The sequence below is a fragment of the Heptranchias perlo genome, unplaced genomic scaffold (assembly GCF_035084215.1).
Source record: "Heptranchias perlo isolate sHepPer1 unplaced genomic scaffold, sHepPer1.hap1 HAP1_SCAFFOLD_56, whole genome shotgun sequence".
Classification (NCBI taxonomy): Eukaryota; Metazoa; Chordata; class Chondrichthyes; order Hexanchiformes; family Hexanchidae; genus Heptranchias; species Heptranchias perlo.
The window spans coordinates 453,082-477,063 of NW_027139581.1; the positions used below are offsets into that span (position 1 = coordinate 453,082).

The 23,982-nt window shown below is 50.4% G+C and overlaps 1 protein-coding gene and 1 pseudogene across 1 annotated transcript; both read right to left on the reverse strand.

Moving 5' to 3' along the window:
* Positions 1–381: 381 nt before the first annotated feature.
* On the reverse strand, positions 382–4,387 carry LOC137315788 (zinc finger protein 391-like; annotated as a pseudogene).
* A 12,769-nt stretch (positions 4,388–17,156) lies between these two features.
* LOC137315787 (zinc finger protein 551-like) lies at positions 17,157–23,573 on the reverse strand. The gene is made up of 2 exons (XM_067980274.1): positions 23,518–23,573; positions 17,157–18,928 (listed from the first exon to the last, which is right to left on the reverse strand). Exon 2 carries the CDS (start codon positions 18,197–18,199, stop codon positions 17,264–17,266), a length of 936 nt encoding a protein of 311 aa, XP_067836375.1. The 5' UTR covers positions 18,200–18,928; positions 23,518–23,573; the 3' UTR covers positions 17,157–17,263.
* Between the last annotated feature and the right edge of the window lie 409 nt (positions 23,574–23,982).

Here is a 23,982-nt window from a genome sequence, read left to right on the forward strand (position 1 = left end):
AGGTAAAAATCAGATCAGCCATGATCTCATTGAATGGTGGAGCAAGCTCGAGGGGCCGAATGGCCGACTCCTGCTCCTATCTCTGATGATCTCCCCGGTGCCCAGTCATGTGATCTCCCCAGTCGTTACCTGAAGTTGATCTTCCAGTTACAGTGGTGGGGGTGAAAACCTTGAGTTAACCGAGGGAACTTCGACTGGGGAATCTGAGGTTTGTATGAAAGGAGTGAGTAATAAAAAGGAAATTAATAAAAACTGATTCAATAAAAGAAAGAAACAGGTGAATTATACCAAAGTGAGCAATAAAAAGTAACGAAAAGAATACAAATTAAACCCATCTGATAATCAATGTTTAATATTAAATATGAATCAATTATCTCTGGAAATAGAAAAATAAATAACTGCAAAGAAAGAATGAAATCTCCAGGACCTGATGGTTTTCCCTCAGGGCATTAAAGGAAACAGGTGGGGAAATTACAGAAACATTAGTCATAGTTTCCCAAAGCTCTCTGGACTCGGGAATTGTGCCTTTGGATATGAAAATATCACTCCAATATTTAAGAAAGGAGGAAGAGAGAGAAAAGGAAACGACAGATCTGTCAGTTTAACGTCAGGAGTGGGGAAGTTACTGGAATCTATCACCAGAGACAAAATGATTGAGGACTTGAACAAGTCTGAGCTGATCAAAGAGAGTCAGCGTAGATTTGTGAAGGGTGGGTCATGTCTGACTAATCTAGATGAATTTTTTGAAGTCACTAACAGGCTGGACAGGGAGTGTCGATGGACATTGTCTGTGTGGACTTCCAGAAGGCATTTGATAAGATTCAGCACAAGAGATTATTCGCAAAAATAAAAGTGCACAAAATTGAAAGTGACCTTGTGACTTGTGTTGGGAGGTGGGAGACAGAGAGTGGGGATAAAGGGAACGTTCTTTGATTGGTGGGATGTGACAAGTGGTGTTCCCCAGGGATCTGGACTGGGGTCTCAGCTTTTCACCATATTTATCAATAACTTGGATGAAGGAAGAGAGAGTTTTATATCCAAGTTTGCAGATGACACTAAGTTAGGAGACACAGTAAGTTGTGTGGATGGGAGCAGGAAGTTACAAAGGGACAGATTTTGTGAGTGGACAAAACTGTGGCAGATGGAGTTCAGTGTGGGGAAGTGTGAGATCATCCACTTTGGATACAAGAAGGAAACATTGGAGTATTTTCTTAAAGTGAGAGACTGGGAACTGTGGAGGAGCAAAGGGATTTGGGTGTCCATGTACACAAATCACTAAAAGCTAGTGCCCAGATACAAAAAGTAATCACAAAGACTAATGGAATGTTGGCCTTTATCTCGAGGGCTGGAATACAAAGGGGAGGAAGTTATGCTTCAGTTCCACAGAGCCTCGGTCAGAGCCCCTCTGGAGTGCATATATCCAGAATATGAAACTCCAGCCCAGTTCTCGGGGTTATTAACATCAGAAACAAACCCCAACTGTCAGAAAGAACGTGGTTCAGTCCTGGATGTGATTAACAGCAGAATCCAACCCCTGCATCACAGGTGAACTCGCTGGTGTCTCAACAGGTGGGATGACTGAGTGAATCCCTTCCCACACACGGAGCAGGTGAACGGCCTCTCCCCAGTGTGAACTCGCTGGTGTGTCAGCAGGTGGGATGAACAAGTGAATCCCTTCTCACATACGGAGCAGGTAAACGGCCTCTCCCCAGTGTGAACTCGCTGGTGTGTCAGCAGGTGGGATGAACAAGTGAATCCCTTCTCACATACGGAGCAGGTGAACGGCCTCTCGTCAGTGTGAACTCGCTGGTGTGTCAGCAAAGTGGATGACTGAGTGAATCAACTTCCCACACACGGAGCAGGTGAACGGCCTCTCCACAGTGTGAACTCGTTCATGTTTCAGCAGATCCCTTGTTCCCTTGAAGCTCTTCTCACAGTCAGAACATTTAAACGGTCTCTTATCAGTGTGAACAAGTTGGTGTGAAATGAGGCTGGATGACTGAGTGAATCCTTTCCCACACACGGAGCAGGTGAACGGCCTCTCCCCAGTGTGAACTCGCTGGTGTGTCAGCAGGTGGGATGAATGAGCGAATCCCTTCCCACACACGGAGCAGGTGAACGGCCTCTCCCCAGTATGAACTCGCTGGTGAATCAGCAGGTTGGATGACCGAGTGAATCCCTTCCCACACACGGAGCAGGTGAACGGCCTCTCCCCGGTGTGACTGTGTCGATGAGTTTCCAGCCCAGACGGGTATTTGAATCCCTTCTCACAGTCCCCACATTTCCACGGTTTCTCCATGGTCCGGGTGTCCTTGTGTCTCTCCAGGTTGGACGATCAGTTGAATCCTCGTCCACACACAGAACACGTGGACGGTTTCTCCCCGCTGTGAATGGTGCGATGTTTTTTCAGGCTGTGAAACTGGTTGAAGCTCTTTCCACACTCAGTGCACTGGAACACTCTCACTCGGGTGTGTGTGTGTCTCGGTGATTTTCCACTCACACTGATGTTTGAAATCTTTTCCCACAGAGAGAACAGACAAACATTTCTCCTTCCACATTCAAAGGCCGATGATATTCAGGACCTGATGAATCGAGGGACTGTCAGATCTTGACGAGATGTTTGGTTTGAGTTTCCGTCTGCAAATCCTCCCCTTCTAATACCCTGTAAAAGGAGTTTACAAAAGTCATCACTGTAAATACAGGATAGAAATTCAGAACAGACAATTCTAGTTTCTATGGAACATTCTTCCCGCTCATTCCCCCAGACTGTAAATCCCCGTCCCACACACTCTCCCTCCTCCCTGTGCTGAAATCCAAACCCATCGCACCATCTCCATCATTTCTTCCCTCCACTCCCAGTTTCCTCCCTCCCTCTACTCTGGTCGGGTTCAGTTCTCCACCCCCTGGGAGCAGAGTGAGAGGAAAATAAATGAGGCACTGGGACCCTGAAGCCCCGCCCACTCTTTGTTCACAGTCACAGGGACCCTGAAGCCCCGCCCACTCTTTGTTCACAGTCACTGGGACCCTGAAGCCCCGCCCACTCTTTGTTCACTGTCACTGGGACCCTGAAGCCCCGCCCACTCTTTGTTCACTGTCACTGGGACCCTGAAGCCCCGCCCACTCTTTGTTCACAGTCACAGGGACCCTGAAGCCCCGCCCACTCTTTGTTCACAGTCACTGGGACCCTGAAGCCCCGCCCACTCTTTGTTCACAGTCACTGGGACCCTGAAGCCCCGCCCACTCTTTGTTCCTGGTCACTGGGACCCTGAAGCCCCGCCCACTCTTTGTTCACAGTCACTGGGACCCTGAAGCCCCGCCCACTCTTTGTTCCTGGTCACTGGGACCCTGAAGCCCCGCCCACTCTTTGTTCCTGGTCACTGGGACCCTGAAGCCCCGCCCACTCTTTGTTCACCGTCACTGGGACCCTGAAGCCCCGCCCACTCTTTGTTCCTGGTCACTGGGACCCTGAAGCCCCGCCCACTCTTTGTTCACCGTCACTGGGACCCTGAAGCCCTGCCCACTCTTTGTTCCCGGTCACAGGGTTCCTGAAGCCCCGCCCACTCTTTGTTCCCGGTCACAGGGTTCCTGAAGCCCCGCCCACTCTTTGTTCACAGTCACAGGGACCCTGAAGCCCCGCCCACTCTTTGTTCCCTGTCACTGGGACCCTGAAGCCCCGCCCACTCTTTGTTCCCGGTCACTGGGACCCTGAAGCCCCGCCCACTCTTTGTTCCCTGTCACTGGGACCCTGAAGCCCCGCCCACTCTTTGTTCACCGTCACTGGGACCCTGAAGCCCCGCCCACTCTTTGTTCCCGGTCACAGGGTTCCTGAAGCCCCGCCCTCTCTTTGTTCCGTGTCACAGGGACCCTGAAGCCCCGCCCACTCTTTGTTCCGTGTCACAGGGACCCTGAAGTCCCGCCCACTCTTTGTTCACCGTCACAGGGACCCTGAAGCCCCGCCCACTCTTTGTTCCCAGTCACTGGGACCCTGAAGCCCCGCCCACTCTTTGTTCCCAGTCACTGGGAACCTGAAGCCCCGCCCACTCTTTGTTCCCAGTCACTGGGACCCTGAAGCCCCGCCCACTCTTTGTTCCCGGTCACTGAGACCCTGAAGCCCCGCCCACACTTTGCTCCAAGGTGGACGCGCATGCGCCGTGATCCCTGAACTCTGACCAAAATGGCGGCCAGTTCCCCGCTCACCCGGGTGGCCGCCGGTCGGGCCTGTCACCGCGGTGTAAACACGGGGCCTGTGGGCTCTTATTCGGGGCCTGAGGCCTACACCGGGTATTTATGAAGCTTCCCTGCCCACCCCCAGGTCCAATTCCTCCCCCGCGCCCACCGTCTCCTACCGGATCGTGACCCGCCTGTTCCGCCTCAGTCCGTCTCCACCACTCGCACCGCGCATGCTCAGAGCACAGCCCAGTCCCGCGCCTGCGCACTGGGCTCCTGTAGTCACTGATAGGGCACTTTCTGGGCCGCGGGGGATTCTGGGTAAACTCTCCGCCATTGAAGGTCCGAATCGGTGAACAGAAATTTCGTCACCGCATCGAGATTGGGGCCGGAGGGACAATAAACATTAAACAAAATCAATGAATAAATTATACAGAAACCCGAGTGCCCGGGCCCTCAGACAGGGAGCGAAGTTCACCGGTCGCCACTTTTCCTTCACCAACTCGCACCTCAGGCCCCGCCCAGTCTGGTTCAATTGATCAATGTTTTCCAACTGTGTTTTCCAACTCGAGTTCAGGCCTGTCATTCTGAGAGATACTTCGAGGCCTCATTTTTTCTGTGTGCTGTGAGGACCGATATCGTTCATCTTCATCTATTTCTAGTTTAATAAGTTTTGCTGAATGTGGCCCAGGCCAAGTGTCAGGAGATCGGATCAGGCCCACCATCGAAAATGAGTTTGACCCCCCTGAGATAGACAATGTGAACCGGATTATCCTCATCCACTGACCCAGCAACTTCTTCAAAAAACACCCCTGAGACAGACAATGTGAACAGGATTATCCTCATCCGCTGACCCAGCAACTTCTTCAAAAAAACCCTGAGATGGACAATGTGAACCGGATTATCCTCATCCACTGACCCAGCAACTTCTTCAAAAATTCAAGCATATTTGCAAGACGCGACCTTCTTTTCTGGAAGCTGTGTTGAGTGTCTGTAACGGCCCCATCTCTTTCCCCGTGATCATAAACAGAATCTCTTCGGATTCCTTCAAGAATCTTCCCTATGGTCGAGGTCTCACTGACGGGCCTCTTGTTCCCTGGCTCGGATTTATTCCCTTTTTTGAGAATGGGAACTCAGTGAGTTACCTTCCAATCTCAGGGAACAATCCCTGACTCTATTGAGCTGTTGAAGATCCAGGCAAGTGGCTCACAGAGCACCCGTCCCATCTCTTTAAACACCAAACATATCTCAGCTTCTCTAATGGCTGATTTTGTCTCCCTCAATTGTGGGTGATATTTGTCCTCGGTCTCCTGTAAATTCCTGTAAACATATTGATCCGAACTGGGTTAATGGTGTCTAACTCACTCACATCAATAAAACAGGGAATCTGGAAACACACTGCAGGTCCTTCTTTATCTGGAGATCAAATGATTGGTGGATAATTGTACCAGCCCTTAACAGGCTCCTGCGAATTCCTCCCTCCGCTATTTAAATGCAAACTTTAACCCATTTATTTTAAACAGGTTTATTTTAAATGATTTAATACCCGCCTTAATATAGTAGACTCAGGACTGTAACACAAACAGGTTCAATCTTTGCAGAATAATTCCCAGTCAGTTTTAGACTGGAAACTTAAACCTGCCGTTTCCCTTTCAGTCAGGAACAGATCACAGTTTTACACCAATCTCTAATTTGACAGCATGTTTCCAGCATTCCCCGTTGTTCTTCCTGATCTAAACACAGTTGTAAAGGAGCCTTCTGTTCCGTGCCTGGAGCTCTGGACCATGGAAGAGAGCGGCTGGGACACATTACTCTCACGCCTCAAGATTAACTCACACGGTGACTGTGCTGTCAGTGAAGAGAGAGGAGAAAGCCCAAAGTGCCGTTTGCCCCTCTCAGTGTGGCCCTGAAGGTCTGTGTCCGGGCTGAAGTTCCGTTCCCATCGGACGATCCTCCCCCCAGATTGTCCTTTCTGAGCTCCAGTCAGGTGATGCTAAACATTCAGGTGGGAAAGACCAAAATCTACAACAATGTGTTTAAAACAAAGCTGATTTATTTAACATGTATCCAGAATATTAAACTCCAGCCCAGTTATCGGGGTCATTAACATCAGCAGAAACAAACCCCAACTGTCAGAATGAACATGGTTCAGTCCTGGATGTGATTAACAGCAGCAACAACAGCAGAATGCAACCCCTGCATCATAGGTGAACTCGCTGGTGTCTCCGCAGGTGGGATGTCGTTGTGAATCCCATCCCACACATGGAGCAGGTGAACAGCCTCTCCCCAGTGTGAACTCGCTGGTGTGCAGTGAGGTTGGATCACATCCTGAACCTCTTCCCAAATTGAGAGCAACTGAAAGGTTTCTCGTTAGTGTGAACTCGCTGGTGTGGAATCAGATCTGCAGAGTTGTTAAAGCTGTTCCCACAGTCAGAGCATTTAAAAGGTCTTTCAGCAGTGTAGAATCTCTGTGTGTCAGTCGGGTGGAAGACTCAGTGAATCCCTTCCCACACAGAGAGCAGGTGAACGAGCTCTCCCCAGTGTGACTGCGTCGATGAGTTTCCAGCTGGGACGGGTAATTGAATCCCTTCCCACAGTCCCCACATTTCCACGATTTCTCCATGGTCCGGGTGTCCTTGTGTCTCTCCAGGTTGGACGATCAGTTGAAGCCTCGTCCACACACAGAACACGTGGACGGTTTCTCCCCTCTGTGAATGGTGCGATGTTTTTTCAGGCTGTGCAACTGGTTAAAGCTCTTTCCACAGTCAGTGCACTGGAACACTCTCACTCGGGTGTGTGTGTCTCGGTGATTTTCCACTCACACTGATGTTTGAAATCTGTTCCCCCGGTTTATTAATCCCCGGCCCCCCGGCTCCCGTCCACCTGCATCCGGACCCGCAGCTCCGACTGGCGACAGCGCAGCGTCTCCTCCGCGCCTCCGCGCTGCGCCCCTTTAAACGGGATAGGGCGTATTCACTCCCGCGGGGCGTTATGGGTAGTTCCTGCCGCCATTGACTATCATTAATTGGAGATTTCACTGATCCGACGGGCGGGATCGGGGCGGAGCGGGAATCAATCCAATGGACAGAAACACAAGAGCCCGCGGCCCAGCGCCACATCGAGCGGTTTCACACCCGCGGGGCCCGCTGAGTGATGGAGATCGCCCTCAATGATCAGAATAAAGAGACTGCTCGCTCTCAGAAAACTTCATCAAGGGATTTCCAGCTCATCCCCTCACTCATTCTGAAAGGGACAGGCGGGCCCTGTCTCCGTGAGGTTGGCACTTGGGTTTACAGGGCACAATTTCACAGTTTGAAGATGACAAGAAACTGGGAAATGTGGTAAACCAGGTGGAGCATAGTAACAGAGTGAGGGGGACAGAGACAGACGGGTGAAATGGGCAGACACATGGCGGCTTAAATTTAACACAGAGAAGTGTGAAGTGATACAGTTTGGAAGGAATAATGAGGAGAGGCAAAATATAAACTAAATAGTACATTTTACAGGGGGTGCCGGACCAGAGAGACCTGGGGATGTATGTACACAAATCTTTGAAGGTGGCAGGAGAAGTTGAGAAGGCCGTTAAAAAACAGACGGGATCCTGGGCTTTATTAATGGAGGCATAGAGCACAAAATGTAGGAACATCCGAAAATATGAATTAAGAGCAGGAGTAGGCCATTCGGCCCCTCGAGCCTGCTCTGTCATTTGATAAGATCATGGCTGATCTGATTCTGACCGCAACCCTACTTTCCCGTCTACCTACGATAACATTTGACTCCTTGTTAATCAGGAATCTATCGAACTCAGCCTTAAAAATATTCAATGACCCTGCCTCCACCGCTCTCTGGGGAAGGGATTTCCACAGACTCACGACTCTCAGAGAAAAAAATTCTCCTCATCTCCGTCTTAAATGGGAGACCCCTTATTTTTAAACTGTGGCCCCGAGTTCGAGTCTCTCCCACAAGTGGAAACATCCTCTCAGCAACTACCCCTTCTAGTCCCCTCAGGATCTTATCTGTTTCAATGAAATCATCGTTCATTCTTCCAAACTCCAGTGTATACAGGACCAACTTGTCCAACCTTTCCTCATGAGATAAACCCCTCATTTACCAGACTCCCCATTACAGACCCTCAGTGTCCCTCTCACGGGTGAAGAGGGGACATTTATCAGACTCCCCACTACAGACCCTCAGTGTCCCTCTCACGGGTGAAGAGGGGACATTAACCAGACTCCCCACTACAGACCCTCAGTGTCCCTCTCCAGGGTGAAGAGGGGACATTTACCAGACTCCCCACTACACACCCTCAGTATCCCTCTCACGGGTGAAGAGGGGACATTTACCAGACTCCCCACGACAGACCCTCGGTGTCCCTCTTACGGGTGAAGAGGGGACATTTACCAGACTCCCCACGACAGACTCTCAGTGTCCCTCTCACAGGTGAAGAGCGGACATTTACCAGACTCCCCACTATTGACCCTCAGTGTCCCTCTCACGGGTGAAGAGGGGACATTTACCAGACTCCCCACTATTGACCCTCAGTGTCCCTCTCACGGGTGAAGAGGGGACATTTACCAGACTCCCCACTATTGACCCTCAGTGTCCCTCTCACGGGTGAAGAGGGAACATTTACCAGGCTCTCCACTATAGACCCTCAGTGTCCCTCTCCCGGGTGAAGAGGGGACATTTACCAGACTCCCCACTATAGACCCTCAGTATCCCTCTCACGGGTGTGGGGGCGGGGCCTGACTCCGAATGGGAGGCGGGGCCTGACCATGTGTGGAGGGGGCTGTGTGGGGGGCGGGGCCTGTCTGTGTGTGAGGGCGGGGACTGTGGGGGCAGGGCCTGACTGTCTGTATGTGGGTGGGGCCTGACTGTGTGTGAGGGCGGGACCTGACTGTGTTGTGGGGGGCGGGGCCTGAAACAGCGAGTGGGCGCGGGGCCTGACTCAGGGAGTGGGGTCGAGGCCTGACTGTGTGGGGGCGGGGCCTGACCATGTTTGGGCGGGGCCTGACTGTGTTGTGGGGGGCGGGGCCTGACTGTGTTGTGGGGGGCGGGGCCTGAAACAGCGAGTGGGCGCGGGGCCTGACTCAGGGAGTGGGGTCGAGGCCTGACTGTGTGGGGGGCGGGGCCTGGCTCAGTGTGGGGGCGGGGCCTGACTGTGTGTGGGCGGGGCCTGACCATGTTTGGGCGGGGCCTGACTGTGTGTGGAGGGGGCGGGCCCGCGGGCTCTGACATTTCATTGACGGTTGGCACCGCCCCTGCTCCCCCGCGCGGGAGACCCCGCTCTTCACCTGTCCCTGGAGCTTAGCGCGCAGGCGCAGGAGAGACTCTGAGCGGCCCACAGACGGAGTCGGAGGTCTGAAGACGGTCGGCGAGCGCCCGGTCCGGAGATTCATAAACCGGAGAGAGGCCCCGCCGTAGGTCGTTTAAAGATGGAGTGCGGCCGCAGGGAACGAAAAGGATCCTCTGGTCCCGTGTGTCTTCAGCCGGGCGGCAGCTGCGAGGCTTCTCCCCGGGGACAGGCCCGGGTTACCGGGGGAACCTGCCGCCATCTTCGTACAGGAGGAGGGAGCGTCACGGCGCATGCGCGGCCATCTTGGTACAGGAAGACCGAGTCCAGGACCAGGTAAATGTGAGAGACTGAGGGTCAATAGTGGGGAGTCTGGTAAATGTCCCCTCTTCACCCGTGAGAGGGACACTGAGGGTCAATAGTGGGGAGTCTGGTAAATGTCCCCTCTTCACCTGTGAGAGGGACACTGAGGGTCAATAGTGGGGAGTCTGGTAAATGTCCCCTCTTCACCTGTGAGAGGGACACTGAGGGTCAATAGTGGGGAGTCTGGTAAATGTCCCCTCTTCACCTGTGAGAGGGACACTGAGGGTCAATAGTGGGGAGTCTGGTAAATGTCCCCTCTTCACCTGTGAGAGGGACACTGAGGGTCAATAGTGGGGAGTCTGGTAAATGTCCCCTCTTCACCTGTGAGAGGGACACTGAGGGTCTATAGTGGGGAGTCTGGTAAATGTCCCCTCTTCACCTGTGAGAGGGACACTGAGGGTCTATAGTGGGGAGTCTGGTAAATGTCCCCTCTTCACCTGTGAGAGGGACACTGAGGGTCAATAGTGGGGAGTCTGGTAAATGTCCCCTCTTCACCTGTGAGAGGGACACTGAGGGTCTATAGTGGGGAGTCTGCTAAATGTCCCCTCTTCACCCCTGAGAGGGACACTGAGGGTCAATAGTGGGGAGTCTGGTAAATGTCCCCTCTTCACCTGTGAGAGGGACACTGAGGGTCTATAGTGGGGAGTCTGGTAAATGTCCCCTCTTCACCTGTGAGAGGGACACTGAGGGTCAATAGTGGGGAGTCTGGTAAATGTCCCCTCTTCACCTGTGAGAGGGACACTGAGGGTCTATAGTGGGGAGTCTGGTAAATGTCCCCTCTTCACCCCTGAGAGGGACACTGAGGGTCAATAGTGGGGAGTCTGGTAAATGTCCCCTCTTCACCTGTGAGAGGGACACTGAGGGTCAATAGTGGGGAGTCTGGTAAATGTCCCCTCTTCACCCGTGAGAGGGACACTGAGGGTCTATAGTGGAGAGCCTGGTAAATGTCCCCTCTTCACCCGTGAGAGGGACACTGAGGGTCTGTAGTGGAGAGTCTGGTAAATGTCCCCTCTTCACCCGTGAGAGGGACACTGAGGGTCAATAGTAGGGAGTATGGTAAATGTCCCCTCTTCACCCGTGAGAGGGACACTGAGGGTCAATAGTGGGGAGTCTGGTAAATGTCCCCTCTTCACCCTGGAGAGGGACACTGAGGGTTTTCAGTGGGGAGTCTGGTAAATGTCCCCTCTTCCCCTGTCGCAGGGGTCAGCGTGAGGAGAGTGATGTTGAGGTGGGGAGAATCATAGAAATTTATGAGATGAAGGAGGCCAATCGGCCCATCTTGTCCATGACAGTTGAAAAAGAGCTATCCAGCCTAATCCCACTTTCCAGCTCTTGGTCCATCGCCCTGTAGGTGACGGCACTTCAAGTGCATATCCTGGTTCCCTTTAAATGTGATGAAGGTTGCTGCCTCGTCCACCCTTTCAGGTGTGGAGTTCCAGACCCCCACCACCCTCTGGATGAAAAAAAAATTCAAGTTCCCTCTAATCCTTCTGCCAATACTTTAAATCAATGCCCACTGGTCACTGACCCCTCTGCCAAGGAAAGTAGGTCCTTCCTATTCACTCCATCTTGCCCCTCATAATTTTATACACCTCAATTAAATCTCCCCTCAGCCTCTTCTGTTCCAAAGAAAACAACCCCAGCCTATCCAATCTTTCCTCATAGCTAAAATTCTCCAGCCCTGGCAATATCTTTGTAAATCTCCACTGTACCCTCCCGAGTGCAATCACATCTTTCCTGTAATGTGGTGACCAGAACTGTATGCAGTACTCTAGCTGGAGCCTAACTATTGTTTTATACAGTTCGAGCATAACCTTTCTGCTCTTATATTCTATGCCTCGGCTAATTAAGGAAAGTATCCTGTCTCCCTTTTTAACCAACTTATCTACCTGTCCTGCTACATTCAGGGATTTGTGGACATGCACTCCAAGGTCTCTTTGTTCCTCTGCACCTCTCAGTATCCTTCCATTTACTGTATACTTTTTCTTTTTTTTATTCGTTCATGGGATGTGGGCCTCACTGGCAAGGCCAGCATTTATTGCCCATCCCTAATTGCCCTTGAGAAGGTGGTGGCGAGCCGCCTTCTTGAGCCGCTGCAGTCTGTGTGTTGAATGTTCTCCCACGGTGCTATTCGGTAGAGAGTTCAGGGATTTTAACCGAGCGACGATGGAGGAATGGCGATATATTTCCAAGTCGGGATGGTGTGTGACTTGGAGGGGAATGTCAGGTGGTGTTGTTCCCATGTGCCTGCTGCCCTTGTTCTTCTCGGTGGTAGAGGTCACGGGTTTGGGAGGTGCTGTCGAAGAAGCCTTGGTGAGTTGCTGCAGTGCATCCTGTGGATGGGACACACTGCAGCCACTGTGCGCCGGTGGTGAAGGGAGTGACTGTTCAGGGTGGTGGATGGGGTGCCAATCAAGCGGGCTGCTTTGTCCTGGATGGTGTCAAGTTTCTTGAGTGTTGTTGGAGCTGCACTCATCCAGGCAAGTGGAGAGTATTCCATCACACTCCTGACTTGTGCCTTGCAGATGGTGGAAAGACTTTGGGGAATCAAGAGGTGAGTCACTCGCCACAGAATACCCAGCGTCTGACCTGCTCTTGTACCCATAGTATTTACGTGGCTGGTCCAGTTAAGTTTCTGGTCAATGGTGAGGGATACAGCGATGGTAATGCCATTGAATGTCAAGGGGAGATGGTCATTGCCTGACACTTGTCTGGCGCAAATGTTACTTGCCACTTATCAGCCCAAGCCTGGATGTTGTCCAGGTCTTGCTGCATGCGGGCACGGACTTCTTCATTGTCTGAGGGGTTGCGAATGGAACCGAGCTCTGTGCAATCATTAGTGAACGTCCCCATTTCTGACCTTATGATGGATGGAAGGTTATTGATGAAGCAGCTGAAGATGGTTGGGCCTCGGACACTGCCCTGAGGAACTCCTGCAGCAATGTCCTGGGGTTGAGATGATTGGCCTCCAACAACCACAACCATCTTCCTTTGTAAACAATTTTACAACACCAAGTTATAGTCCAGCAATTTTATTTTAAATTCACAAGCTTTCGGAGGCTTCCTCCTTCCTCAGGTAAATGTTCTGAGGAAGGAGGAAGCCTCCTTCCTCAGAACATTTACCTGAGGAAGGAGGAAGCCTCCGAAAGCTTGTGAATTTAAAATAAAATTGCTGGACTATAACTTGGTGTTGTAAAATTGTTTACAATTGTCAACCCCAGTCCATCACCGGCATCTCCACATCACATCTTCCTTTGTGCGAGGTATGACTCCAGCCACTGGAGAGTCTTCCCCCTGATTCCCAATGACTTCAATTTTACGAGGGCTCCTTGGTGCTGCACTCTTGTCAAATGCTGCCTTGATGTCAAGGGCAGTCACTCTCACCTCACCTCTGAAATTCAGCTCTTTTGTCCATGTTTGCACCATCGCTGCAATGAGGTCTGGAGCCGAGTTGTCCTGGCGGAACCCAAACTGAGAATTGGTGAGTAAGTGCCGCTTGATAGCACTGTCGACGACACCTTCCATCACTTTGCTGATGATTGAGAGTAGACTGATGGGGCGGTAATTGGCCGGATTCGATTTGTCCTGCTTTTTGTGGACAGGACATATCTGGGCAATTTTCCACATTGTCGGGTAGATGCCAGTGTTGTAGCTGTACTGGAACAGTTTGGCTCGAGGCGCAGCTAGTTCTGGAGCACAAGTCTTCAGCACTACAGCCGGGATGTTGTCAGGGGCTTTGTGCATTCAGCCGTTTCTTGATATCACGTGGAGTGAATCGAATTGGCTGAAGACTGGCTTCTGTGATAGTGCGGATAGCGGGAGGAGGCCAAGATGGATCATCCACTCGGCACTTCTGGCTGAAGATGGTTGCAAACGCTTCAGCCTTGTCTTTTGCACTCATATGCTGGACTCTGCCATCATTGAGGATGGGGATGTTCATGGAGCCTCCTCCTCCCGTGAGTTGTTTAATTGTCTACCACCATTCACGACTGGATGTGACTGGACTGCAGAGCTTTGATCTGATCCGTTGGTTGTGGAATCGTTTAGCTCTGTCTATAGCATGTTATTTCCACTGTTTAGCATGCATGTCGTCCTGTGTTGTAGCTTCACCAGGTTGGCACCTCATTTTTAGGTACACCTGGTGCTGCTCCTGGCATGCTCTTCTACACTCCTCATTGAACCAGGGTTGATCCCCTGGCTTGTTGGTAATGGTAGAGTGACAGAAGACAGAGCTGGCTAAAGTGAACTGGGAACTTCGGTTAAGGGATATGTCAGTCGAGATGCAGTGTCAGACATTTAATGGGATATTTCATAACACTCAGCAAAGATACATTCCAGTGAGAAAGAAAGACTCGAGGGGAAGGACATACCATCCTTGGCCAACTAAGGAAGTTAAAGATAGTATCAAATTGAAAGAAAAAACATACAATTCCACAAAGATTAGTGACAGGTCAGAAGATTGGTCAAAATATAAAAAACAGCAAAGAATGACTAAAAGAATAATGAGGGAGAGATGTGAGTACCAGAGAAAGCGAGCTAGAAATATAATAACAGATAGTAAGAGTTTCTACAGGTATTTAAAAAGAAGAGTAAGTAAAGTGAGTGTTGGTCCTCCAGAGAGTGAGTCTGGGGAATTAATAATGGAGAATAAGGAAATGGTGGATGAATTGAACAGATATTTTGCATCCGTCATCACTGTAGAGGATACAAATAACATGCCAGAAATAATTGTGGATCAAGAGGTGAAAGGGAGGGAGGAACTTAAAACATTTACAATCACCAGGGAAAGGGTCTTGAAAAAATATTAAATCTAAAAGCTGACAAGTTCCCAGGTCCTGACGGACTTCATCCGAGGGTATTAAAAGAAGTGGCTGCAGAGATAGTCGATGCATTGGTATTAATTTTCCAAAATTCCCCAGGTTCTGGAAGGGTCCCATCAGATTGGAAAATAGCGAATATAACTCCTCTATTCAAGAAAGGAGGGAGACAGAAAGCCGGAAACTACAGGCCAGTTAGCTTAACATCTGTCATGGGGAAAATGCGAGAATCTATTATTAAGGAGATTCTGGCAGGGAACTTAGAAAATCTCAATGCAATCAGGCAGAGTCAACACGGCTTTGTGAAAGGGAAATCGTGTTTGAATAATTTATTAGAGTTCTTTGAGGAAGTAACAAGCAACGTGGATAAAGGGGACCCTGTGGATGAGGTGTACTTGGATATCCAGAAGGCTTTTGACAAGGTGCCACATCAAAGGTGACCACACAAAATAAGAACTCATGGTGTAGGGGGTAACATATCAGCATGGATAAAGGATTGGTTCGCTAACAGGAAACAGAGAGTCGGCATAAATGGGTCATTTTCAGGTTGGCAAGATGTAACGAGTGGAGTGCCACAGGGATCAGTGCTTGGGCCTCAACTATTTACAATCTATATCAATGACTTGGATGAAGGGACCAAATGTATTGTTGCTAAATTTGCTAATGAGACAAAGGTAGGTAGGAAAGTAAGTTGTGAAGAGGACATAAGGACTTCATAAAGGGATATAGATAGGTTAAGTGAGTGAGCAAAAATTTGGCAGATGGAGTATAATGTGGGAAAATGTGAACTTGTCCACTTTGGCAAGAGGAATAGAAAAGCAGTATATTATTTAAATGGAGAGAGATTGCAGAACTCTGAAGTACAGAGGGATCTGGGTATCGTAGTACATGAATCACAGAAAGTTAGTATGCAGGTACAAGAAGTGATTCGGAAGGCAAATGGAATGTTCTCATTTACTACAAGGGGAATGGAATATAAAAGTGGAAATATTTTACTACAGTTGTTCAGGGCATTGGTGAGACCACATCTGGAATAATGTGTGCAGTTTTGGTCTCCTTATTTAAGAAAGGACATAATTGCTTTGGAGGCGGTTCAGAGAAGGTTCACTCGACTGATTCCTGGGATGAGGGGGTTATCTTATGAGGAAAGGTTGGACAAGTTGGGCCTGTATACATTGGAGTTTAGAAGGATGAGAGGTGATCTTATTGAAACACATAAGATCCTGAGGGGAATAGAAGGGATAGATGCTGAGAGGATGTTTCCCCTTGTGGGAGAGACTAGAACTAGGGGCCACAGTTTAAAAATAAGGGGTCTCCCATTTAAGACGGAGATGAGGAGAAATTTTTTTCCCTGAAGGTCGTGAGTCTGTGGAACTCCCTTCCCCAGAGAGCGGGGGAGGCAGGGTCATTGAATATTTTTAAGGCCGAGTTAGATAGATTCCTGATTATCAAGGGAGTCAAATGTTATAGTAGGTAGATGGGAAAGTTGGGTTGATGTCACAATCAGATCAGCCATGATCTTATCAAATGACAGATCAGGCTCGAGGGGCCGAATGGCCTACTCCTGCTCTTAATTCATATGTTTATACGAGTGAGGAATAGGAACACCATGAGGTTACAGATTGTGTTGGATTCCAATTCTGCTGCTGCTGATGGCCCACAGCGCCTCACGGATGCCCAGTTTTGAGCAGCGAGATCTGTTCTGAATCTATCCCATTTAGCACGATGGCAGTGCCACACAACACGTTGGATGGTGTCCTCAGTGTGAAGACGGGACTTGGCTCCACAAGGACTGTGCGGTGGTCACTCCTACCAATACCGTCATGGACAGATACTCGCCTTGTTTGCTCTCCCCAATTGCATTACCTCACACTTCTCTGGATTGAATTCCATTTGCCACTTTTCTGCCCACCTGACCAGTCCATTGATATCTTCCTGCAGTCTACAGCTTTCCTCCTCACGACCAACCACACGGCCAATTTATGTATCATCTGCAAACTTCTTGATCAAGTCCTCCACATTCAAGTGCAAATCATTAATATATACCACAAAAAGCAAGGGACCAATAGTGAGCCTTGAGGAACCCCACTGGAAACAGCCTTCCAGTTGCAAAAACATCTGTCAACCATCACCCTTTGCTTCCTGCCACTGAGCCAATTTTGGATCCGACTAGCCACTTTCCCTTTGATCCCAAGGGATTTAACTTTTTTGACCAGTCTGCCATGTGGGACCTTGTCAAAAGACTTGCTAAAATCCATGGATACTACATCAAATGCGTTGCCCTCATCGACCCTCCTCGTTACCTCCTCATAAGAGTCAATCAACTTAGTCAGACACGACATTCCCTGAACAAATCCATGCTGACTGTCCTTGATTAATCCGTGCCTTTCTAAATGACAATTAATATTGTCCCTCAGAATTGTTTCCAATCATTTGCCCACCACCGAGGTTCGGCTGACTGGCCTGTAATTACTCAGTCTATCCCTTTCTCCCTTTTTAAACAATGGTACACTGTATTTAAAAGAAAGCTGATTCATTTGAGACTGATACAGAATATTAAACTCCAGCCCAGTTATAGGGGTTATTATCAGAAACAAACCCCAACTGTCAGAATGAACATGGTTCAGTCCTGGATGTGATTAACAGCAGAATCCAACTCCTGTGGTAACATGTGAACTCGCTGGTGTGACTGCAGGTTGGATGACTGAGTGAATCCCTTCCCACAAACAGAGCAGGTGAACGGTCTCTCCCCAGTGTGAACTCGCTGGTGAATCAGCAGGTTGTATGACTTAATGAATCCCTTCCCACACTCTGAGCAGGTGAACGGTCTCTCCCCATTGTGAGTGCGTTTGTGTGTCAGCAGTCCGTTTGTGCTTTTAAAGCTCTTCCCACAGTCAGAACATTTAAAAGGTCTCTTATCAGTGTGAACAGGTTGGTGTTCAATGAGACTGGATGAACAAGTGAATCCCTTCCCACACACAGAGCAGGTGAACGGTCTCTCCCCCGTGTGAACTCGCTGGTGAATCAGCAGGGCGGATGACTGAGTGAATCCCTTCCCACACTCTGAGCAGGTGAACGGCCTCTCCCCAATGTGAACTCGCTGGTGAATCAGCAGGGCGGATGACTGAGTGAATCCCTTCCCACACTCTGCGCAGGTGAACGGTCTCTCCCCAGTGTGAACTCGCTGGTGAATCAGCAGGGCGGATGACCGAGTGAATCCTTTCCCACATGCGGAGCAGGTGAACGGCCTCTCCCCAGTGTGAGTACGTTGGTGTCTCAGGAGAGCATTCCTGCTTTTAAACCTCTTCTCAAAGTCAGAACATTTTAAAGGTCTCTGATCACTGTGAACAAGTTGGTGTTCATTGAGACTGGATGAACAAGTGAATCCTTTCCCACACACGGAGCAGGTGAACGGTCTCTCCCCAGTGTGAACTCGCTGGTGCCTCAGCCGGTCGGCTGAATGAGCGAATCCCTTCCCACACTCTGCGCAGGTGAACGGCCTCTCCCCGGTGTGAATTCGCTGGTGTCTCAGCAGGGTGGATGACTGAGTGAATCCCATCCCACACACGGAGCAGATAATCGGTCTCTCCCCAGTGTGAGTACGTTGGTGTCTCAGTAGAGCATTCCTGCTTTTAAACCTCTTCTCACAGTCAGAACATTTAAAAGGTCTCTTATCACTGTGAACAAGTTGGTGTGAAATGAGGCTGGATGTGCACGTGAATCCTTTCCCACACACGGAGCAGGTGAACGGCCTCTCCCCAGTTTGAAATCGGTGGTGTCTCAGCAGAGTGGATGACTGAGTGAATCCCTTCCCATATGAGGAGCAGATAAACGGCCTCTCCCCAGTGTGACTGCGTCGATGAGTTTCCAGCTGGGATGGGTAATTGAATCCCTTCCCACAGTCCCCACATTTCCACGGTTTCTCCGTGGTCTGGGTGTCCTTGTGTCTCTCCAGGTTGGACGATCAGTTGAAGCCTCGTCCACACACAGAACACGTGGACGGCTTCTCTCCGCTGTGAATGGTGCGATGTTTTTTCAGGCTGTGTCACGAGGTAAAGCTCTTTCCACAATCAGTGCACTGGAACACTCTCACTCGGGTGTGTGTGACTCAGTGATTTTCCAGTCACAATGAAGTTTGATCTTTTCCCACAGACAGAACAGACAAACATTTCTCCTTCCACATTCAAAGGCCGATGATATTCATGTCCTGATGAATCGAGTGACTCGGTCAGATTGACTTGAGGTTTGGTTTGATTTTCCCGTCTGTGAATCCTCGCATTCCAATCCCCTGTAAAAGGAGTTTACAAAAGTCCTCACTGTAAATACAGGATAGAAATTCAGAACAGACAATTCTAGTTTCGACAGAATATTCTTCCCGCTCATTCCCCCAGACTGTAAATCCCCGTCCCACACACTCTCCCTCCTCCCTGTGCTGAAATCCAAACCCATCGCACCATCCCCAACATATTTCATTCCATCTGAGTTTTCTCTCCCTCCCTCTGAAGGTGTTGACTCTGACTGGGTTCAGTTCTGCACTCACTGGTTCCCCTCTCTCCCTCCCCGTGAAGTTCTCTCCCCCTCTTCCACAACATCTCCCAATTTTGGTGATGGGCTCTCCTTGACCCATCTCCATTTTTCCTTCTTATATTCACTGACACATCCCGATTTCTCTATCAAAGAGACGCTCTCTGACCAGTTACCATTCCAACTTCCTTTACAGACGTTCCCTGATCCGTCGTCATTTGGGTCTGGGGGGAGGGGTTTGGGGGGATAATGTTCACTGTTTTATATTGGGGTCTGGGGGCGATAATGTTCACTGTTTTATATTGGGGTCTGGGGGGATAATGTTCACTGTTTTATGTTGGGGTCTGGGGGGGATAATGTTCACTGTTTTATATTGGGGTCTGGGGGGGATAATGTTCACTGTTTCATATTGGGGTCTGGGGGGGATAATGTTCACTGTTTTATATTGGGGTCTGGGGGGGATAATGTTCACTGTTTTATATTGGGGTCTGGGGGGGGATAATGTTCACTGTTTTATATTGGGGTCTGGGGGGGATAATGTTCACAGTTTTATATTGGGGTCTGGGGGGATAATGTTCACTGTTTTATATTGGGGTCTGGGGGGATAATGTTCACTGTTTTATATTGGGGTCTGGGGGGGATAATGTTCACTGTTTAATATTGGGGTCTGGGGGGGATAATGTTCACTGTTTAATATTGGGGTCTGGGGGGGATAATGTTCACTGTTCAATATTGGGGTCTGGGGGGGATAATGTTCACTGTTCAATATTGGGGTCTGGGGGGGATAATGTTCACAGTTTTATATTGGGGTCTGGGGGGGATAATGTTCACAGTTTTATATTGGGGTCTGGGGGGATAATGTTCACAGTTTTATATTGGGGTCTGGGGGGATAATGTTCACTGTTTTATATTGGGGTCTGGGGGGGATAATGTTCACTGTTTTATATTGGGGTCTGGGGGGGATAATGTTCACTGTTTTATATTGGGGTCTGTGGGGCACTCGGTGTTCACTGAAGTCTGCGTCTCCTGCGCCTGCTCAGCTCACCCTGTCCATCAATGGGCCTCTCCCACCCCTCAGCTCACCCTGTCCATCAATGGGCCTCTCCCACCCCTCAGCTCACACTGTCCAACAATGGGCCTCTCCCACCCCTCAGCTCACACTGTCCAACAATGGGCATCTCCCACCCCTCAGCTCACACTGTCCAACAATGGGCCTCTCCCACCTCTCTCTGTGTGGCTTTAAACAGATGGAACCCTGTGGGGTGGAGCAAACATTTCAACATTTGTTAGTAAAATGGATGAATTCAGGACAGACAGCAGGGATTATTTGAGGAAATAACACAGTGTGGTGATAAAGGGAATGCAGTGGGTGTTGTGTAGATGGATTGTCTAAAGGTGTTTGAGAAGGTGCCGCACAGGAGGCTTGTTGATAAAATTAAGGCTCACGGAATTGAAGGGAGTGGGGCAGCGTGGACAGGAAGTTGGGGAAAGGGCAGAAAACAGAGAGTCGTGGATAATGGATATTGTTCAGACTGGAGGGATGTAAACAGTGGTGTCCCCCAGGGTCAGTGTTGGGACCATTGCTCTTCTCAATACAGGGAAATGAACTGGGCTCAGGTATTTCGGGCACAAGATGAAAATCTCCAGATAATTCAAATGCCACCAAGATAGGGAGTGTGGGGAACTGTGAAGAGCACTGGAAGTGACTTCAGTGTCACGGACACTGGATAATAAATTGGACAGATAGATGGCAGATGAAATTTAATGCAGAGAAATGTGAAGTGATAGATTTTGGGAAGAAGAATAGGGAGAGGAAAAGTGAGAGGCTCCGTTGATGAAGCTGTTCAGAAACTGTATCCCAGATTTTAATAAATAGGGGTGAATAGTGTTAATCATTGGTTATTGATTGCTGCACACTGTCCCAAACACTCCCAGGGCAGGTACAGCACGGATTAGATACAGAGTAAAGCTCCCTCGACACTGTCCCAAACACTCCCAGGGCAGGGACAGCACAGGTTAGATCCAGAGTAAAGCTCCCTCGACACTGTCCCATCAAACACTCCCAGGGCAGGGACAGCACAGGTTAGATACAGGGTAAAGCTCCCTCGACACTGTCCCATCAAACACTCCCAGGGCAGACACAGCACACGTTAGATACAGGGTAAAGCTCCCTCTACACTGTCCCATCAAACATTCCCGGGGCAGGTACAGCATGGGTTAGATTGAGGGTAAAGCTCCCTCTACAATGTCCCATCAAACACTCCCGCGGCAGTTAAAGCATTGGTCAGATACCGAGTAAAGCTCCCTCCACACTGTCCCATCAAACACTCCCAGGGCAGGGACTGCACGGGTTATGTGCAGAGTAAAGCTCCCTCTGCACTGTCCCATCAAACACTCCCGGGGCAGTTACAGCACGGGTGAGATACAGAGCAAAGCTCACTCCACACTGTCCCATCAAACACTCCCAGGGCAGGAACAGCACAGTTTAGATACAGGGTAAAGCTCCCTCGACACTGTCCCATCAAACACTCCCGGGGCAGGTCCAGCACGGGTGAGATCGAGTGTAAAGTTCCCTCTGCACTGTCCCATCAAACACTCCCAGGGCAGGTACAATAAGGTGAGATAGAGTGTAAAGTTCCCTCTGCACTGTTCCATCAAACACTCCCAGGGCAGGGACAGCATGGGTTCGATACCGAATAAAGCTCCCTCCACACTGTCCCGTCTCACAATCCCAGAACAGGTACAGCACGGGTTAGATACAGGGTAAAGCTCCCTCCACACTGTCCCATCAAACACTCCCAGGGCAGGGACTGCACGGGTTATGTGCAGAGTAAAGCTCCCTCTGCACTGTCCCATCAAACACTCCCGGGGCAGTTACAGCACGGGTGAGATACAGAGCAAAGCTCACTCCACACTGTCCCATCAAACACTCCCAGGGCAGGAACAGCACAGTTCAGATACAGGGTAAAGCTCCCTCGACACTGTCCCATCAAACACTCCCAGGGCAGGTCCAGCACGGGTGAGATCGAGTGTAAAGTTCCCTCTGCACTGTCCCATCAAACACTCCCAGGGCAGGTACAATAAGGTGAGATAGAGTGTAAAGTTCCCTCTGCACTGTTCCATCAAACACTCCCAGGGCAGGGACAGCATGGGTTCGATACCGAGTAAAGCTCCCTCCACACTGTCCCATCAAACACTCCCAGGGCAGGGACAGCATGGGTTGAGATTCTGGGTAAAACTCCCTCTACACTGTCCCATCAAACACTCCCAGGGCAGGGACAGCACGGGTTAGATACAGAGTAAAGCTTCCTCTACACTGTCCCATCAAACACTCCCGGGGCAGGTACAGCACGGGTTAGATACAGAGGAAAGCTCCCTCTGCACTGTCCCATCAAACACTCCTGGGGCAGGTACAGCACGGGTTAGATACAGAGGAAAGCTCCCTCTGCACTGTCCCATCAAACACTCCCAGGGCAGGTACAGCACGGGTTAGATACAGAGGAAAGCTCCCTCTACACTGTCCCATCAAACACTCCCAGGGCAGGTACAGCACGGGTTAGATACAGAGGAAAGCTCCCTCTGCACTGTCCCATCAAACACTCCCGGGGCAGGTCCAGCACGGGTGAGATACAGAGTAAAGCTCCCTCTACACTGTCCCATCAAACACTCCCAGGGCAGGTACAGCACGGGTTAGATACAGAGTAAAGCTCCCTCTACACTGTCCCATCAAACACTCCCGGGGCAGGTACAGCACGGGTTAGATACAGAGTAAAGCTCCCTCTACACTGTCCCATCAAACACTCCCAGGGCAGGTACAGCACGGGTTAGATACAGAGTAAAGCTGACTCCACACTGTCCCATCAAACACTCCCAGGGCAGGTACAGCACGGGTTAGATACAGAGTAAAGCTCCCTCTACACTGTCCCATCAAACACTCCCGGGGCAGGTACAGCACGGGTTAGATACAGAGTAAAGCTCCCTCTACACTGTCCCATCAAACACTCCCAGGGCAGGTGCAGCACGGGTTGAGATTCTGAGTGAAATATCCTGAAGCCCCGCCCACTCTGTACCTGTACCAAGGTGGCCGCGCATGCGCCGTGACGCTCCCTCATCCTGTACAAAGTTGGCCGCGCATGCGCAGTGACGCTCCATCCTCCTGTACAAAGATGGCGGCCGGTTCCCCCGGTAACCCGGGCCTATCTCCGGGGAGAAGACCCGCAGTTGCCGTCCGGCTGCTCACACTCGGGACCAGAGGATCCGACTCGGTTCCTGCGGCCTCGCTCCATGTTTATAAGCCGTGGGGCGCGGCCTCCGCCCGGTTTCTCAGTGTCCTGTCCCCGGCCCCCCGCCTACCTGCTCCCGACCCTCAGACTCCGTCTGGCGAACGCGCAGAGCCTCTCCCACGCCTGCGCGCTGGGCTCCTGGGGACGTCAGAGCCGAGGCCCCGCCCTCACCCACTGGCCCCGCCCCCTCATGGAGCTGCTCCCTCGCGCGAGGCCCCGCTGGTTTTGGGCGGAATGAGACCGCGCGCTGTTCCTCCTCCCACTGCCTGTGGGAATGGGGCAGATATTTAAAGGGACAGGCACTCCCCTTTGTTTATAGTTAAAGGGACAGTCCCGTTTCTCTTTGAATGTCAGGGGATTTCATTAACGGAGCTCCTATTAACAATCGGTCCGTTCTGTAATTGTGCAGAGAATAGGAACATTTAATCATTATGAACAAGAGGAGGCCATTCAGCCCCTCCAACCTGTTCCGCCATTTAATTGTATCATATCTGATCTGTATCTTAACTCCATCCACCCGCCTTGGTACCATAAC

Coding starts and splice junctions, on each gene's coding strand:
- LOC137315787 (XM_067980274.1), bottom strand. CDS start 18,199: ATGGGATTCACTCAGTCATCCACCCTGCTGAGACACCAGCGAATTCAC.